Consider the following 16,209-nt stretch of genomic DNA (forward strand, 5'->3'; position numbering starts at 1 on the left):
ATACATACTATCGAAACTTTCGATAGCGGAACAAACAATTGCGATAGTTATCGATAGTTGAATTAACTATCGATGCATTGCTATCGAGACACTGACTATCGCAATATATCGATAGTTCGATGTATTGTTACACCACTAACCACCATCATTATATTAAATCACCACCATCATAATCACCATCACCACAATCAGCATTACCACCACCATCATCATCATCACCACCACCACCATTGTATTAGATTACCACCACCACCATCATTAATATCATCACCACCACTACCATCATCAGCATCTACATCATCATCTACGAGCTTTTCTTCGGGTTTTCTTTCTATTACTTTGAACTGCCATTCTCTTTTCTGTCTTTAACTGCCATGGTCCTACGTTTAACATTAGTTTTAACATCACATTTCATCTAAATTAAAGAATCCCATTAAAAATAGGTATTTGTAAAAAAACGTTTTTGTTTAACAATACTACTAGATCAAACACATTAATTGAATATCGGCTATTGGACGTTTGGTGATTGTGACAGTCTTCACAGAAACCTCCGCTACATTCTCCCATTAGCAACAAGGGACTTTCCCACAGACAGAACATCCATCAGCATTTGATATACTCGACATTGGTTAGGACGGGTGGGTAAAGTCTGGGTTGGGGCAGTTTGGGTTTGTACTAGGCAAATGACCTGACCTTCCAAATGGATCAAGATCTGTTGGGGGTTTCGGGGGAATGTTCCCCGCAATATTTTGAAATAAAGATTCTCAGAGATGTGTATTTTGTGGGCAATTTAATGGTGCAGGCCCTATTTTGATGATGAAATTTAAAAATCAAACAAAACACTAACTGAAAAAAGGCACTTTAATTGAGCGGGGTGTGTGGTGGTGGTCGTGTGTGCGTGGGTATATCTCGGGACAGACAATGTCCAACGTGGGGATTCGATCCTTCAAACATGTATCAGGCGAGCGCTCTATCGACCGAGCTAAATCCCGGCTATTAAGTCAGTCTAAACTCAAGTTTTATAAACACAGCACGTGATGAAGTAAAAGGAATCATATTAAGTCTTCAACCAAGTTAGACGATGAAGGCCTTTGCAGTGCACAACGATAAGCCTATCGTGTGTGGTATGCCTAAAAACAATACTTGTCTGTTGAAAAGGCATTAACTTCCCTCCATCTGTTGCATGCCTTTCTGTTTCCAGTAACGTGATCACCAGCAATATATAACGGTTCTTTTGTAAAGTTCCACGCCGCGTGTGCGATATCACACTCGAAACAGCATCAGCGCGATCAAAAGAAAGGTCACGTGACTTTGAAAAGTCCGGAAGTGCTTGGGAAAAAATGGAAGATTGCTAAAAATCTTAAAAGTTTTGCCGTATCTGCAGGCGACAACTTATTGGTCGACTTCGGCGACTAGCATCGATCTGCAACTGAGGATAATTCCGCCTAACATGCGAGATCCCGGATTCATATCGGAAGAGCTGACAACACGCAGATTGGCAGATGCCAGTTGGGGTTTCCCCTCCTAACTTTGACAGCGCGTGCGTTTTATCCAGACCGACTGCGGTACACAGTGGAGGAATTCTCGTCCGTAATCGACTTTCCCATAACGCATTACGGCGTGCAGCGTTTGTATTAAGAACCCATCTCGCTCCAGCTCTATTTTGCGAGTGCGACTTGTTTGTTGATTTTATCTCAAGAAAGGCTGATGCGCCAAGTTTGCTATGTATCGTGTTTTAGACGAGCCGTCGGAGGCAGGTAAACTTTGTAACCCCAGAACTGCACCGCTCTCGCTCGGCGGCGGTACCGAGCAGGGTTCGGCCATGGAAGTTTAAATTCCGATTAATTTCGAACTGCACGAGCAACGAGTGACATACTTGTTGCTAGTACTGTATAAATGAGTTCGGCATTGTCGTGGGACGGGCTTTGAGTGTGAGGCCGAGAGAATGCCGTCTAAAAAACAGTACGACTTGGTGTCTGACGATGGGTACGATAGCAGAATTCCTCTCCATAACGAGGATGCGTTCGAACACGGGATTCCCTTCCAGGCCAAGGTAAGACCACAGAGAGGGACGGAGAGAGGGAGGGAGGGAGGGAGGGAGGGTTGTGTTTGAGCTGTTACATGTTATTGTTTAGATCTTATTGTCATTTAGGATATGTGTCATCCTAATGAAATTTCTATTTAAGTTAAAACTAATGAATACATTAAAACCAATAAATAAATATCAAATGAATAAAAATAAATATATCAGTAGGGTCTATCTATTTTAATTTTTTTATATTACTGACAGAAGTGTGGACAAAAAAAAGAGAATGTTTTTCACAAACCTCAATCATTGAGTATTAACAAGATGTCACTTAAAGAAAATATTCTGTTTAAATTATAACTTGTGTATGTATCTATTATCAGTCGCATTAAAGACTGTTTTAATGATTTTGCAACATTTTGTTCAGTATACTCACTCTGTGATTCACTACGCAAATTTCAGAGATTGGTAATCAGTTGTAAAATGTTTAATAGTAGTTGCTACTTAATTTCAACAGATCACCAGCTGTTTCTAATAAAAATGTTTAAAACAAAATGTTCATTGGAGCCTATTGTATATCAGGTAAATAATTTATGATGTTATGTCTGGGTATTTTTGGTGTTGCACTAAAATTAATTTAAAAAAACAGTTTTTAACTGTTAGTGAGGTTGTTAGGCCCATAATTATATAGTTACTGAGATCTATTAAAGTAATTAAAGGGCATTGGATTGCACTAAAATTAAGGTGATCAACATTTTGCCCAAAATATTATATCCCAAAATAATGACATCGACACCCAAATTAAGTACAAAGATGCTGACTTCAACACATTTCACCTCATAACCACTGAAATGTAAAGCTTTAATTAAATTAAAATAACTTGAAATTACTTTCAGAATATTCAGAACTGTTCATCATGTTAAGAACATCACTGCACTAAAAACACCTCGCTATGTTCAAAATGGACAAAAAACCTGTTGTGATATCTACAGCCCTGAATTAAGATATCAAAATTTATATCATTTAAAAAAATATGTATTAAAATTGTCTTAAAAACTATCTAAAAATCCCAGTGTTTCGTTATTAATATTTAGGAATTCTTGTCTCACAGTTTTGAATTTAAAAACGTGTGATAATTTCCTGTTTACTTGTTTGTTTTATTACCATGGGTGGGTTGACTTTATAATAAATGTACACAAATCAATACTGGGCCCAAAAAACTACATTCTGAAAGCAGCAGTTAAAATGTAAAAATTAAAAATGTATGGTTTGTGAAAGATGTGATTGAATGACTTGTCACTGACAAGAACTCTAGTGAGAGCAGAATTACATAGACAAGTGCTCTTGTTTATATTGCCGTACAAATCACATCATTGTGGGAATAACAGAAATCAATTTAAATGATTCATTTTATGTTTTGACCTTTTAGTTTACATGCAGAATATATGATTCATTTAAGTTAACTATTTAAAAAAAAAAAAAAAAAAAAAAAAAAAAAAGATAACTGGTTTTGGGCATTAATGATATTAGCTAGTAGAAAGAAAGAAATGGTTTATTTAATGAGGCACTCAACACGTTGTATTTACGGTTATATGGCGTCAGACATATGGTAACGGACCACACAGATATTGAGAGAGGAAACCCGCTGTTGCCACTTCATAGACTACTCTTTTATTAGCTAGTAGAGCACCCTTTGTGCATCACGTACCATATCAATAATATATGTATATAGATTAAATAAAATGTATTTTATAATTATCACCATTTTTAAGTCTGTGCTACTAAACTTAAAGGGTTCAGAGAAACGTCATTTTTCTCTTCACATGATTAAGCAAGAAGCAAGAAGGAATGCATGATACAAGAAACTTCTTTAAAAAAAAAAAAAAATCAGTTAAAACAAAGTATTGCATTATGATATACTAGTATTCATGAATAATTTATAATGTTATAATGTAATATATTTCATGCAGAATTTAATTTTTTTTTTTTTAATTAATGCATATATACAAATTATTACTATTTAATCTTTTTTTTCTCTGTTTTTAATTACATATACTATGCATTAAGAAGTATGACACATTTATTTGTCACACTTTTAAATCCAATAAAAATTATACTGAGTACTTACAAGATCACTTCTCTCAGTCTGTTTAGACTATGACTGGTATCAGATGTAAATCTTTAGATATAGTCATGATTTGCCGATCATTAACGGTTTGTCTACTTTACAGTTTGTCTACTTTACAGTTTGTCTACTTTACAGTTTGTCTACTTTACGCTGACAAAGTGACCTTTCAGTGATAGAAATAAGCAAAAAATGTCACTAGTCCACCGGATAAATATACATCTAGAAATCTATATTTGTCCGCCAATATTTTCGCTTGTCCAAATAAACGGATTGTTTTATTCAAGTACCAGGATGATGTTTGTGATTGCTTAAAATGAAACTGCACTGAACATTTTTACTTGTCCACTGGGCAAACACCGAGGCACAGTTTGCTTGTCTGAATAGATTTTCACATGTCGGGACAAACGGACAAGTACTTATTTCGAACACTGCCTTTGGATACCGCATTAAAAACATGACCAAGATCCTAATCTACATACATGTATGTTATGTATTTGGTTTAATCCAACCAATCAACTTTGATTACACAATCGGTTAGAATTATATAAACATAAGAAGGATTTGAATTATAATGACCATACACCTGTTGTTGTGTCCACTGCCAGGGTAGACACTACAAATCTCAAATTTTACCTTTAATAACTATTTTATATGTTTTTTCTTTGTGTACGCATGAAAACAAACATCAGTACCAACATATAAATAGATTTACATCAATTCCATCTTCTAAACTGGAGGAGCAATCACAATTGATTATGGATTTGATCATTGATCATCACATCGGTAGAGCCAAACCAATGAATTTTCAGTTATAATCGGTACTTGGAACATCACTAAAACAGACTGCCGCCAGGTGTTTGTCAAATGACTGAAGTGAAATTTAGATTTGTAAATATTTTAACAGTAAAATAAATCTAAAGTGCTACATATTTTTCCATTGTGCACGCTATGAAACACAAGGAAAGTGGTGTTTCGCATGATAAAAATTTACGACTGTAAACAAATAATGAAAAGATAATTTTATATATATGATTTACAGAGACTAAGATTTTGGTCATTTGTTTAATGTAATATGAAAACAACCCATCAGTGTAAGGTTGAAAACCAGACTTTAATAACTAATGAAGCCAGAATATATATATACAGTAAAATCTCGTTGGGTTGAACTCGGAATGGTCGAAAGAAAGAAAGAAATGTTTTATTTAACGACGCACTCCACACATTTTATTTACTGTTATATGGCGTCAGACATATGATTAAGAACCACACAGATTTTGAGAGGAAACCCGCTGTCGCCACTTCATGGGCTACTCTTTCCGATTAGCAGCAAGGGATCTTTTATTTGCGCTTCACACAGGTAGGATAGCACAAACCATGGCCTTTGGTGAACTAGTTATGGATCACTGGTCGGTGCAAGTGGTTTACACCTAACCATTGAGCCTTGCGGAACACTCACTCAGGGTTTGGAGTCGGTATCTGGATTAAAAATCCCATGCCTCGACTGGGACCCGAACCCAGTACCTACCAGCCTGTTGACCGATGGTCTAACCACGACGCTACCGCTACCGAGGCCGGTTGGAAGGGTCGAATACAGTGCAATGCTTGAACCAAAAACAGAGTCCCGAGTTGCACTTAAACGTTGTTGACCGAGTAGATAGGTCGAACTACCTGATGGGTCGAACACGTTCTCGAGCACCGACAGAGTCCGAGCCAACGGGGTTCAACTGTGTATGTGTGTATGTATATATATATATATATATATATATATATATATATATATCTGTCAATGTTTATATTATGAACAAACTAATACTTGAGTCTTCTAAATAATAACACAAGATACTTTTTTTAAATTTTATTAAAAATATTCTGTCATTTTGTTTATTTGATTTGTGACAAATAAAATGTATCATTAATAATAGTAATTAAACCTCAGAGATGAATAACCAAGTTAATAATGATCTGCATTAAATAATAATTAAAAGAATGTTATATATTAATTGCATGAAATGGATATACATGTAGTGTTGTACATATGTAGTGTTCTTGTGTAATGTTTAAGGTTACAGTGTAATAATTAAGGTCAGTGTAGGGTCTGTTGTTGTAAAAAAAAGTACATTCCTAACAATTGAAATCCTTCCTGTGTTCATAGTTACAATGTATGTTATATTTAAAGTTTATCATGGAATGTTGATCAAACTTTGGTACTTGCTGACAATTGAAATCCTTCCTGTGTTCATAGTTACAATGTATGTTATATTTAAAGTTTATCATGGAATGTTAATCAAACTTTGGTACTTGCTGATTATGACAATGATCAATTTCAATTGACTTTCAACACTAATGTAATATCACACGAAGATGGTGTTTTAAAAAAAGTGATTACACATTCAGTGTACAAACCTTGTTCTCTTGCAGATTGACACATTCGATGGATACTATGACATTACAAAAAACCCCAGGATCAAGAACTTAATAACATTCAGATATCTTTCACACCTTGTAAATTTGTGCATGTTATTCTGAAAATTGCAATAACGATAGTTTCAATGCGTGTTGCTCATGCCAGTCTCGTTTTGCGTAACATATTTTAAATTCGCGCATTCAAGTTATGACCTCATTTACATGGTCATTTACATGCATCAAAGTGGAGGTGATTAATGTTGTGCCCAAAATAACCATGCCCAAATTGAGTACAAACATGCTGACCTGAGAACCACTGAAATGTTACGTTTAATTAGATTAAAATAACTGGAAATACATGGCATGGAATCTACAGCAGCTGTTAATGACAGTACTGAACTAAAACAACCTTCCTGCACTGAGAAAAGACAAAAGTCCCTGTTGTGTTCAAATTAGTGAGATGTAAAGCCCTGGTGGATTACACAAAAACTAACTGGTTACTTGAATTGGGTTTTCACTAACATATATATAACAATTTTCAGTTCTCAGGGGCCTCTGTGGTATTAAAATCTGTTACAGTTTGCAGCTAATGTTAAAACAGTCACTGTTTCAAACGTGTTTACAGATAGTTATGTAGTGGTATTTGCTGAGAGAATGAGTTTCGTTTTTACAAACTATCAATTTATTGTAATGTTTGCCTTTTGACCCATGCCTTGACAGTTAAGTCAATAGTGAAGGTGGCTGCAAAGTTCAGATAGCGATGTGTTTGAACAACAGACTCAGAGAAGTAATCTTATAGTGTAGCCAATGAGAAAATGACATTAATGAAATAGAGGTACTCAAATCAGATTATGGGGCAGTATTCTGTGTAAAAATTATATTTGTCGAGTGTTTAAGCAGAGGAAAACAAATATTTTGCAGTTTGGTGAATTTATTTGAGAATGTTTAGTCACATGAACCTCAACAAAATAAATGTTAATTAACATGCTAATTTTCAGATTAGAAAATGAATAAGTTCATCATGAAATATATAACTTAGTCACATTCAGTTCACAAGTGAAGAAAAAAACAAAAAGTAATACTGAGTGACGTAAAATAACCAAGATGCAAATGGTTTATTTATATCTAGTCACACACCAGCAGAGGTGAAGTTTTAAAATGGTTATATTATACTTTAGAGTAACCGGATATTTTTCATACATTTCTTAAAGGTGCTATGTCAAAGTTGCAATAATGGCGGTTTCCGCTAAAAATATTTATAAATTTTTGCTTTGAAACATAAAGTTTGTACCTTCTGCTATATTCATATAAATTATTTTTTACAACGAAATACTTCCATTTGCTAGTCGAAAAAAAAGTATTTTTAGGGGAAATCTTGAGTGTGTGTTGCACACATTGACTAGTGACATTGCTGTTTTCATAATTTTTTGCAGACAATTGACAAAGAAACAAAGATGGTGATCAGGCTATATTTAGCCACCCATTATTCGGAAAGCCATCTTGTCGTCCAGTACAAGACTTTTAAACATTATTGTTCTTGAGTTAATTATGGAAAGCCATCTTGTCGTCCAGTACAAGACTTGTAAACATTATTGTTCTTGAGTTAATTATGGAAAGCCATCTTGTCGTCCAGTACAAGACTTTTAAACATTATTGTTCTTGAGTTGATTATGGAAAGATTATGCATGGCTTTGATTAACTTGTAGTTATTTATTATAAATAAATGTGAAAATAACCAAATATTGTAGTTGCAACTTTGACACATACCAAACTTATCATAAAGATCTGTGTGACATTTATACACTTAGTCTCATGATGATGACAAATTATGTATTGTGTAATAATGTATGAGCTGGATGAAATGTCCAGTTAAAAACATGCCTGAGAACAGAATTTGTCATAACAGCTAGACCACTACTGTTGCTAGTAAACGAAAACAGAATTTGTCATAACAGCTAGACCACTACTGTTGCTAGTAAACGAGAACAGAATTTGTCATAACAGCTGGAACCACCACTGTTGTATCTAGTAAACGAGGACAGAATTTGTCACAACAGCTAGAACCACCACTGTTGTATCTAGTAAACGAGGACAGAATTTGTCACAACAGCTAGAACCACCACTGTTGTATCTAGTAAACAAGGACAGAATTTGTCATAACAGCTAAAACCACCACTGTTGTTGCTAGTAAACGAGAACAGAATTTGTTATAACAGCTAGAACCACCACTGTTGTAGCTAGTAAACAAGGACAGAATTTGTCATAACAGCTAAAACCACCACTGTTGTTGCTAGTAAACGAGAACAGAATTTGTTATAACAGCTAGAACCACCACTGTTGTAGCTAGTAAACAAGGACAGAATTTGTCATAACAGCTAAAACCACCACTGTTGTTGCTAGTAAACGAGAACAGAATTTGTTATAACAGCTAGAACCACCACTGTTGTTGCTAGTAAAGGAGGACAGAATTTGTCACAACAGCTAGAACCACCACTGTTGTAGCTAGTAAAGGAGGACAGAATTTGTCACAACAGCTAGAACCACCACTGTTGTTGCTAGTAAACGAGAACAGAATTTGTCACAACAGCTAGAACCACCACTGTTGTAGCTAGTAAAGGAGGACAGAATTTGTCACAACAGCTAGAACCACCACTGTTGCTAGTAAACGAGAACAGAATTTGTCACAACAGCTAGAACCACCACTGTTGTAGCTAGTAAAGGAGGACAGAATTTGTCACAACAGCTAGAACCACCACTGTTGTAGCTAGTAAAGGAGGACTGAATTTGTCACAACAGCTAGAACCACCACTGTTGTAGCTAGTAAAGGAGGACAGAATTTGTCACAACAGCTAAAACCACCACTGTTGTAGCTAGTAAAGGAGGACAGAATTTGTCACAACAGCTAGAACCACCACTGTTGTAGCTAGTAAAGGAGGACTGAATTTGTCACAACAGCTAAAACCACCACTGTTGTAGCTAGTAAAGGAGGACAGAATTTGTCACAACAGCTAAAACCACCACTGTTGTAGCTAGTAAAGGAGGACAGAATTTGTCACAACAGCTAGAACCACCACTGTTGTAGCTAGTAAAGGAGGACTGAATTTGTCACAACAGCTAGAACCACCACTGTTGTAGCTAGTAAAGGAGGACAGAATTTGTCACAACAGCTAGAACCACCACTGTTGTAGCTAGTAAAGGAGGACAGAATTTGTCACAACAGCTAGGAACCACCACCACTGTTGTAGCTAGTAAAGGAGGACAGAATTTGTCACAACAGCTAGAACCACCACTGTTGTAGCTAGTAAAGGAGGACAGAATTTGTCACAACAGCTAGAACCACCACTGTTGTAGCTAGTAAAGGAGGACAGAATTTGTTATAACAGCTAAAACCACCACTGTTGTAGCTAGTAAAGGAGGACAGAATTTGTCACAACAGCTAGAACCACCACTGTTGTAGCTAGTAAAGGAGGACAGAATTTGTCATAACAGCTAAAACCACCACTGTTGTAGCTAGTAAAGGAGGACAGAATTTGTCACAACAGCTAAAACCACCACTGTTGTAGCTAGTAAAGGAGGACAGAATTTGAGCTAGAACAGACTGTTTGTCACAACAGCTAGATTTGTCACAACCACCACCACTGTTGTAGCTAGTAAAGGAGGACTGAATTTGTCACAACAGCTAGAACCACCACTGTTGTAGCTAGTAAAGGAGGACAGAATTTGTCACAACAGCTAAAACCACCACTGTTGTAGCTAGTAAAGGAGGACAGAATTTGTCACAACAGCTAGAACCACCACTGTTGTAGCTAGTAAAGGAGGACTGAATTTGTCACAACAGCTAAAACCACCACTGTTGTAGCTAGTAAAGGAGGACAGAATTTGTCACAACAGCTAAAACCACCACTGTTGTAGCTAGTAAAGGAGGACAGAATTTGTCACAACAGCTAGAACCACCACTGTTGTAGCTAGTAAAGGAGGACTGAATTTGTCACAACAGCTAGAACCACCACTGTTGTAGCTAGTAAAGGAGGACAGAATTTGTCACAACAGCTAGAACCACCACTGTTGTAGCTAGTAAAGGAGGACAGAATTTGTCACAACAGCTAGAACCACCACTGTTGTAGCTAGTAAAGGAGGACAGAATTTGTTATAACAGCTAAACCACCAATAGTAAAGGAGGACAGAATTTGTCACAACAGCTAGAACCACCACTGTTGTAGCTAGTAAAGGAGGACTGAATTTGTCACAACAGCTAGAACCAACAGCTAGAAACCACCACTGTTGTAGCTAGTAAAGGAACAGAAGTTATAACAGAACTTTGTAGCACAACAGTCACAACAGCTAGAACCACCACTGTTGTAGCTAGTAAAGGAGGACTGAATTTGTCACAACAGCTAGAACCACCACTGTTGTAGCTAGTAAAGGAGGACAGAATTTGTCACAACAGCTAAAACCACCACTGTTGTAGCTAGTAAAGGAGGACAGAATTTGTTATAACAGCTAAAACCACCACTGTTGTAGCTAGTAAAGGAGGACAGAATTTGTCACAACAGCTAGAACCACCACTGTTGTAGCTAGTAAAGGAGGACTGAATTTGTCACAACAGCTAGAACCACCACTGTTGTAGCTAGTAAAGGAGGACAGAATTTGTCATAACAGCTAAAACCACCACTGTTGTAGCTAGTAAAGGAGGACAGAATTTGTTATAACAGCTAAAACCACCACTGTTGTAGCTAGTAAAGGAGGACAGAATTTGTCACAACAGCTAGAACCACCACTGTTGCTAGTAAACGAGAACAGAATTTGTCACAACAGCTAGAACCACCACTGTTGTAGCTAGTAAAGGAGGACAGAATTTGTCATAACAGCTAAAACCACCACTGTTGTAGCTAGTAAAGGAGGACAGAATTTGTCACAACAGCTAAAACCACCACTGTTGTAGCTAGTAAAGGAGGACAGAATTTGTCACAACAGCTAGAACCACCACTGTTGTAGCTAGTAAAGGAGGACTGAATTTGTCACAACAGCTAGAACCACCACTGTTGTAGCTAGTAAAGGAGGACAGAATTTGTCACAACAGCTAGAACCACCACTGTTGTAGCTAGTAAAGGAGGACAGAATTTGTCACAACAGCTAGAACCACCACTGTTGTAGCTAGTAAAGGAGGACAGAATTTGTCACAACAGCTAGAACCACCACTGTTGTAGCTAGTAAAGGAGGACAGAATTTGTCACAACAGCTAGAACCACCACTGTTGTAGCTAGTAAAGGAGGACAGAATTTGTCACAACAGCTAGAACCACCACTGTTGTAGCTAGTAAAGGAGGACAGAATTTGTCACAACAGCTAGAACCACCACTGTTGTAGCTAGTAAAGGAGGACTGAATTTGTCACAACAGCTAGAACCACCACTGTTGTAGCTAGTAAAGGAGGACAGAATTTGTCACAACAGCTAGAACCACCACTGTTGTAGCTAGTAAAGGAGGACAGAATTTGTCACAACAGCTAGAACCACCACTGTTGTAGCTAGTAAAGGAGGACAGAATTTGTCACAACAGCTAGAACCACCACTGTTGTAGCTAGTAAAGGAGGACAGAATTTGTCACAACAGCTAGAACCACCACTGTTGTAGCTAGTAAAGGAGGACTGAATTTGTCACAACAGCTAGAACCACCACTGTTGTAGCTAGTAAAGGAGGACAGAATTTGTCACAACAGCTAGAACCACCACTGTTGTAGCTAGTAAAGGAGGACTGAATTTGTCACAACAGCTAGAACCACCACTGTTGTAGCTAGTAAACGAGAACAGAATTTGTTATAACAGCTAAAACCACCACTGTTGTAGCTAGTAAAGGAGGACAGAATTTGTCACAACAGCTAGAACCACCACTGTTGTTGCTAGTAAACGAGAACAGAATTTGTCATAACAGCTAGAACCACCACTGTAAACGAGAACAGAACAGCAGAAAAATTATGAAATACAAACTTCATTTTAGTTTTAAAATGTATCATACATAAAGCAATAAGGGAAACAAAATCAAAACTTAATATGGCTGTGACATTGGTAACATTAGCAAAGCTACAATTATTAATATTTTTGAAAGATTTGCCAATGCTAAACAATACAGTTTGGAGCTCTGATGTGATACAGATAACAAAATATGTATATATGATAATAATATACAAGCTCAGTGGACACAATGTATTATACAGTGTGCATTATAGACACAATATTTGTTAGATGAATCATCTGTGGATGAAATTTATCATGATGGAATCACCAGCAGTAGTTGAGGAGTTAATAGTAATAATATTTGCTAATGTGTTCTTATTTTCTCGTTTGAGTTTAAGCTAGTATGCCATTCAAGATATAGCTTTAATATCATGCAAATGACATTTGTTTTCTGTATTCATGAACTGAGTGAATAAACTGTATAATGTATGGTGGATATTGTCTAGATATTGTGTTTGGGTGAGCAGGGAGGAGTACAGAAAGCCTCAGGGAGTAGGCATCCTACATGTTAGTCCCCCTCACCCTTGTTCCAAGAGACACTGTTATCATGGTTATTGCTGTCACTCACTCACTGTTATCATGGTTATTGCTGTCACTCACTCACTGTTATGGTTATTGCTGTCACTCACTCAGTGTTATCATGGTTATTGCTGTCACTCACTCACTGTTATCATGGTTATTGCTGTCACTCACTCAGTGTTATCATGGTTATTGCTGTCACTCACTCACTGTTATCATGGTTATTGCTGTCACTCACTGTTATCATGGTTATTGCTGTCACTCACTCACTGTTATCATGGTTATTGCTGTCACTCACTCAGTGTTATCATGGTTATTGCTGTCACTCACAGTTATCATGGTTATTGCTGTCACTCACTCACTGTTATCATGGTTATTGCTGTCACTCGCTCACTGTTATCATGGTTATTGCTGTCACTCGCTCACAGTTATCATGGTTATTGCTGTCACTCACTCACTGTTATCATGGTTATTGCTGTCACTCACTCACTGTTATCATGGTTATTGCTGTCACTCACTCACTGTTATCATGGTTATTGCTGTCACTCACTCAGTGTTATCATGGTTATTTCTGTCACTCACTCACTGTTATCATGGTTATTGCTGTCACTCACTCACTGTTATCATGGTTATTGCTGTCACTCGCTCACTGTTATCATGGTTATTGCTGTCACTCACTCAGTGTTATCATGGTTATTGCTGTCACTCACAGTTATCATGGTTATTGCTGTCACTCACTCACTGTTATCATGGTTATTGCTGTCACTCGCTCACTGTTATCATGGTTATTGCTGTCACTCGCTCACAGTTATCATGGTTATTGCTGTCACTCACTCACTGTTATCATGGTTATTGCTGTCACTCACTCAGTGTTATCATGGTTATTGCTGTCACTCACTCACTGTTATCATGGTTATTGCTGTCACTCACTCACTGTTATCATGGTTATTGCTGTCACTCACTCAGTGTTATCATGGTTATTGCTGTCACTCACTCACTGTTATCATGGTTATTGCTGTCACTCACTCACTGTTATCATGGTTATTGCTGTCACTCGCTCACTGTTATCATGGTTATTGCTGTCACTCACTCAGTGTTATCATGGTTATTGCTGTCACTCACTCACTGTTATCATGGCTATTGCTGTCACTCACTCACTGTTATCATGGTTATTGCTGTCACTCACTGTTATCATGGTTATTGCTGTCACTCACTCAGTGTTATCATGGTTATTGCTGTCACTCACTCAGTGTTATCATGGTTATTGCTGTCACTCACTCACTGTTATCATGGTTATTGCTGTCACTCGCTCACTGTTATCATGGTTATTGCTGTCACTCACTCACTGTTATGGTTATTGCTGTCACTCGCTCACTGTTATCATGGTTATTGCTGTCACTCACTCACTGTTATCATGGTTATTGCTGTCACTCGCTCACTCTTATCATGGTTATTGCTGTCACTCACTGTTATCATGGTTATTGCTGTCACTCACTCACTGTTATCATGGTTATTGCTGTCACTCACTCAGTGTTATCATGGTTATTGCTGTCACTCACTCACTGTTATCATGGTTATTGCTGTCACTCGCTCACTGTTATCATGGTTATTGCTGTCACTCACTCACTGTTATCATGGTTATTGCTGTCACTCACTCACTGTTATCATGGTTATTGCTGTCACTCACTGTTATCATGGTTATTGCTGTCACTCACTCTCTGTTATCATGGTTATTGCTGTCACTCGCTCACAGTTATCATGGTTATTGCTGTCACTCACTCACTGTTATCATGGTTATTGCTGTCACTCACTCAGTGTTATCATGGTTATTGCTGTCACTCACTCACTGTTATCATGGTTATTGCTGTCACTCACTCACTGTTATCATGGTTATTGCTGTCACTCACTCAGTGTTATCATGGTTATTGCTGTCACTCGCTCACTGTTATCATGGTTATTGCTGTCACTCGCTCACTGTTATCATGGTTATTGCTGTCACTCACTCACTGTTATCATGGTTATTGCTGTCACTCACTCAGTGTTATCATGGTTATTGCTGTCACTCACTCACTGTTATCATGGCTATTGCTGTCACTCACTCACTGTTATCATGGTTATTGCTGTCACTCACTCACTGTTATCATGGTTATTGCTGTCACTCACTCACTGTTATCATGGTTATTGCTGTCACTCACTCACTGTTATCATGGTTATTGCTGTCACTCACTCAGTGTTATCATGGTTATTGCTGTCACTCACTCACTGTTATCATGGTTATTGCTGTCACTCACTCACAGTTATCATGGTTATTGCTGTCACTCACTGTTATCATGGTTATTGCTGTCACTCGCTCACTGTTATCATGGTTATTGCTGTCACTCACTCAGTGTTATGGTTATTGCTGTCACTCGCTCACTGTTATCATGGTTATTGCTGTCACTCACTCACTGTTATCATGGTTATTGCTGTCACTCACTCACTGTTATCATGGTTATTGCTGTCACTCACTCACTGTTATCATGGTTATTGCTGTCACTCGCTCACTGTTATCATGGTTATTGCTGTCACTCGCTCACAGTTATCATGGTTATTGCTGTCACTCACTCACTGTTATCATGGTTATTGCTGTCACTCACTCAGTGTTATCATGGTTATTGCTGTCACTCACTCACAGTTATCATGGTTATTGCTGTCACTCACTGTTATCATGGTTATTGCTGTCACTCGCTCACTGTTATCATGGTTATTGCTGTCACTCATTCAGTGTTATCATGGTTATTGCTGTCACTCACTCACAGTTATCATGGTTATTGCTGTCACTCACTGTTATCATGGTTATTGCTGTCACTCGCTCACTGTTATCATGGTTATTGCTGTCACTCATTCAGTGTTATCATGGTTATTGCTGTCACTCACTCAGTGTTATCATGGTTATTGCTGTCACTCACTCAGTGTTATCATGGTTATTGCTATCATGGTTATTGCTGTCACTCACTGTTATCATGGTTATTGCTGTCACTCACTCAGTGTTATCATGGTTATTGCTGTCACTCACTCAGTGTTATCATGGTTATTGCTGTCACTCGCTCACTGTTATCATGGTTATTGCTGTCACTCGCTCA

General features: G+C 37.6%; 1 protein-coding gene across 3 annotated transcripts in view; it reads left to right on the forward strand.

The window, feature by feature from the left end:
• Nucleotides 1-1,012: 1,012 nt before the first annotated feature.
• Nucleotides 1,013-16,209, forward strand: part of LOC121382925 (carboxyl-terminal PDZ ligand of neuronal nitric oxide synthase protein-like) — a 203,894-nt gene continuing 188,697 nt past the window's right edge. For all 3 annotated transcript variants that reach the window (XR_005959236.1, XM_041512605.1, XM_041512606.1), the window contains exon 1: nucleotides 1,013-2,053. Coding sequence is in view for 2 of the 3 variants with exons in the window: in XM_041512605.1 (XP_041368539.1) it covers nucleotides 1,946-2,053 (108 nt within the window). In the remaining variant the exon portion in view is untranslated. The remainder of the gene's footprint in view (nucleotides 2,054-16,209) is intronic.

Source organism: Gigantopelta aegis, chromosome 10 (assembly GCF_016097555.1).
Source record: "Gigantopelta aegis isolate Gae_Host chromosome 10, Gae_host_genome, whole genome shotgun sequence".
In the NCBI taxonomy this organism is placed as follows: Eukaryota; Metazoa; Mollusca; class Gastropoda; order Neomphalida; family Peltospiridae; genus Gigantopelta; species Gigantopelta aegis.